This window comes from Medicago sativa, chromosome 6, assembly GCF_051527215.1.
Source record: "Medicago sativa cultivar Bolivia chromosome 6, Bolivia_mono, whole genome shotgun sequence".
In the NCBI taxonomy this organism is placed as follows: Eukaryota; Viridiplantae; Streptophyta; class Magnoliopsida; order Fabales; family Fabaceae; genus Medicago; species Medicago sativa.
Window position 1 is genome coordinate 92,793,433 of NC_140754.1, and position 3,508 is coordinate 92,796,940.

Sequence of the window (3,508 nt, forward strand, 5' to 3'; positions counted from 1 at the left end):
TAACATAACCCAAGTTTTTTTTTTTTAGGGAGGGAAATACACTAAAGTTAATATGTCCATATTGTCTAGTTCAAACTTTTCATTTACTTTTTGCCTAAAAAAAGTTTTCATCTCCACAAGTAAACTAACAAAATCAATACAAATTATATTTGAAGAAAAATAAATATATTTGGTAATTTATATTTAAAAACAAATTTTAAAGAATATTAGTAATTAGGGACAATCATAATTTTTTTTGTCTTATAAGGAAAAAAAGTAAAGTTTCTAAAAAAAAGCGTCGTTATCAATTTTCATCATCATTTTAATTGATTTTGATCTAATTGTATCGTGTTATTATGTTTAAGTGGTTTAACGAGTTTCTTGTAGAATGAATCGTTCGTAGAAATAAGAGATAAACTTTTGATCATATTTTACTTATCTTTCACTTTACAGTTTGAATTTTTAAGGTCCATATTTGCTATTATTTTTCACTTTACGGTTTGCATTTGAGATGATAAAGTACTCACTTCGATCACATTTATAGCGAAAATTAACTTTTAAGATACATGAAATAATTAATTTATCTAGCTTTGTAAATGTAACCAGGATACATTAATTATTCAATAAATTTTAAAAATTATTTTTTCATATAAACGTGACCTAACATCTCTAAAGTATAACAGACAATATCAATATTATTATATTGAACCACTTCATTCAAATTTAAATTTAAATTTAAATTTCCAATGTTATAATTGTACATAAATTTTAGATGATGTTTATCATTTTATCTATCAATAAAGTATAATAAAACAAGATAGTCAATCAATTAAGCTTATGTGTGCAACATTCACACACGTTTAAATAAAGCAACTGTTTTATGAATAGTAAAAGTAGAAAATGTCCAAAATTATGGTTTTTACACACGCAACTTGTTTTGGTATTTGGTCAGAAAAGGAAAAAGAAATAAAAAAACAACGAGACATCCGTGAAAGAACTTTGTTTTATATTTACCCAATTTGCACGCGCCTATCACAATCTTAATTTAAATTAATTAATTAATTATAACTAAAATTAAAATAATTAATTATTTTTGACAAAAAATTAAATTAAATAAACCTTATCCCACTTTTCCAACCATTATATAAACCCTTTCACCCTTTCTCTCTCTCTTCATCACTCTTTACTTTCTCTCACTTCGTTTCATTTCGACCCTTTATTTTCTTTCTCTCCATTTCTTTCTCTCCAATATGGAGAATTCCACCGACAAGAGAAAGAGAGTTGATGATGAGTTTGAAACTCAAACTCACTGTGTTGACTCAGTTGATGCTAAGATTCGTAGGGTTAACTCCTTTTCTGATGTTAAGTCATCTGAAAAGAAAACTGAGACTCAGCTTACCCGAGTTGACTCGAGTGAGTCGAGTCAGGTTTTTGATTCGGATGAGATTTTTAACATACTTGATGATGAAAACAATGCTCATGAACGTGATTCTGAGCCTGACTCAGTGATGGGTCTTGACTCAGTTATCAAAAGCTTTGAAGAAGAGATTTTTGCACCTGGGACTGAACCAGGTCTGACTGAACCGGAACCGGTTCAGACCGACCTGGTTCAAATGACCGGTTCAGGTGAGATGGAGATGAACTTAGGTTACTTGTTTGAGGCTTCTGATGATGAACTTGGGTTGCCACCAACTGTGACTGAACCGGGTTTGAATGAACCGGGTTCGGTTGAACCGGAGAAGGTGGACCTGACCGGTTTTGTTGGGTTTGATGATGATTTTACCGGTTTTGATGACTTTGGTTATGGAACTGGCTTGTTGTCGGAGAGTGATGGCGGGTCCGGAGAATTTGTGACTGGGGATGGGTTGTTTGAATATGGTGAACCGGCGGCGGCGGATGTTTTGTGGCGGTCGGAGTCTTTACAAGCTATGTAAGAAGGTGGCGTTGAGATTTTGGGGTGGAAAATGTAAATCTGAGAAAATGTTGGGGTAATTTTAGAAGGATGAAAAAATGGCAGATTAGAAATGTAGGTGATAGATGTGAAAAGGAAAAGTTTGTAGGATTAAGATTTGTTAATGGTTCTTTTGTTGAAATTTAATTTAATGAGAAACAAATTGGTCCCAAATGATGACATTGTTTTGTTTTTTACATACTTAATTCTCTTTTCTGGTTTAGATGAGGGTTCTTGCAAAATTATTAACTTGAAAAATACAAAACTAAAATAGTTTAGTTTTACACCAAATATGATTATTTTATTTTTTACCGTAATAAAATATTTGTTCAGCTAAATTGATAAAATCTATTGAAAGGAACACAAACAAAATAGAAAATAATGTATAAATAAAACTACAATATCTATTTTTTTAAAATAAGCTAAATTAATCTATCCAAATTAACACCTGAGATAATCGAATATGAGATTTTAAGGAGGACACTCTCAGGTTTTAAGTTGGAGAAATGATATTTGTACGATTATTTTTTGACAATTTTTGTTACAACTTTCTTTCTAATACTTACGTTATGTTTTTACTTCTTACCACTATTTCTCTTTCTTTCTAAATTTGGTTGTCCTACAAATTGTCCAATGAAGAGTTAATACAACCAGAAATACTACATCTATTTTAAATTTAATTAATAACATAAAATTAACAAAATATCAGTTTCTTTTTAAAGGAAAAGCAAAATATCTAAAAATATTATAAAAAATATAAAGTTGAAATACCTATTCTCAAGATTTAGATTGCGGTTGTTGGTGATCGAGTTAAAGATTTTGCGTTTTAGATTGTAATGTACGATGTCTTATAAATTTTGGTTGTTGCACGGCTGAACTAATCACAGACGGATGTCACACTGGTTTAAAAACATTCAACAATTTTTATTTCAATTTTGTGGAAGACAAGATTCTCCAAATGTATGATTAGCAACACTTCTAACAGAATCATAATTGATTGTAGAGGTGTAGATTGATTCTAATACATTTGATTGTTGTCCGGTATGATTGATTATGTCTTTAAAATTGATTCTACTTAACGATAAGATTTGTAATTTTTTTGTTATAGAATTGATTTACGCATACGTTTATAATTCAACTTATTTTTACTCAAACATAAATCACTTTTAATTAGAATTATTTTTAACCAAAATTAATAATGCAAGATAAATTCTATCACAATTCATTCCCCTCACCTAACAACCAAACACACCCTAAGAATGATATCCCTCCTCACTTCAACTCGCTTTTCTTCTCTCATTCCAATTTTTCTTATAAGATTTTGTAATTTACGATCAAATTTATACAAAAAATGTGATTTTTATCCAACCTTGACGTAATAATGATTTGTCGTGATAATTTTTATGATTTTTTTCACTCCGTTCAATGGGTAAAGTGTTAACGATCATTGTCAAGAACATTTTGTCGCCGCCGTTTTCTCGATATTAAAACCCTTTTTTGAAAACTTGCATATTTTCCTAGACTTATATATTGACACCCAAGTCAAGGTTAGTGTATAACGAGATCAAAACAAGATAA

At 29.8% G+C, this 3,508-nt stretch overlaps 1 protein-coding gene across 1 annotated transcript; it reads left to right on the plus strand.

Moving 5' to 3' along the window:
- Positions 1 to 1,154: 1,154 nt before the first annotated feature.
- LOC146918283 (uncharacterized) lies at positions 1,155 to 2,104 on the plus strand. Its single transcript, XM_085719911.1, has one exon. It carries the CDS (start codon positions 1,230 to 1,232, stop codon positions 1,911 to 1,913), a length of 684 nt encoding a protein of 227 aa, XP_085576037.1. The 5' UTR covers positions 1,155 to 1,229; the 3' UTR covers positions 1,914 to 2,104.
- Positions 2,105 to 3,508: the final 1,404 nt, after the last annotated feature.

Coding starts and splice junctions, on each gene's coding strand:
- LOC146918283 (XM_085719911.1), top strand. CDS start 1,230: ATGGAGAATTCCACCGACAAGAGAAAGAGAGTTGATGATGAGTTTGAA.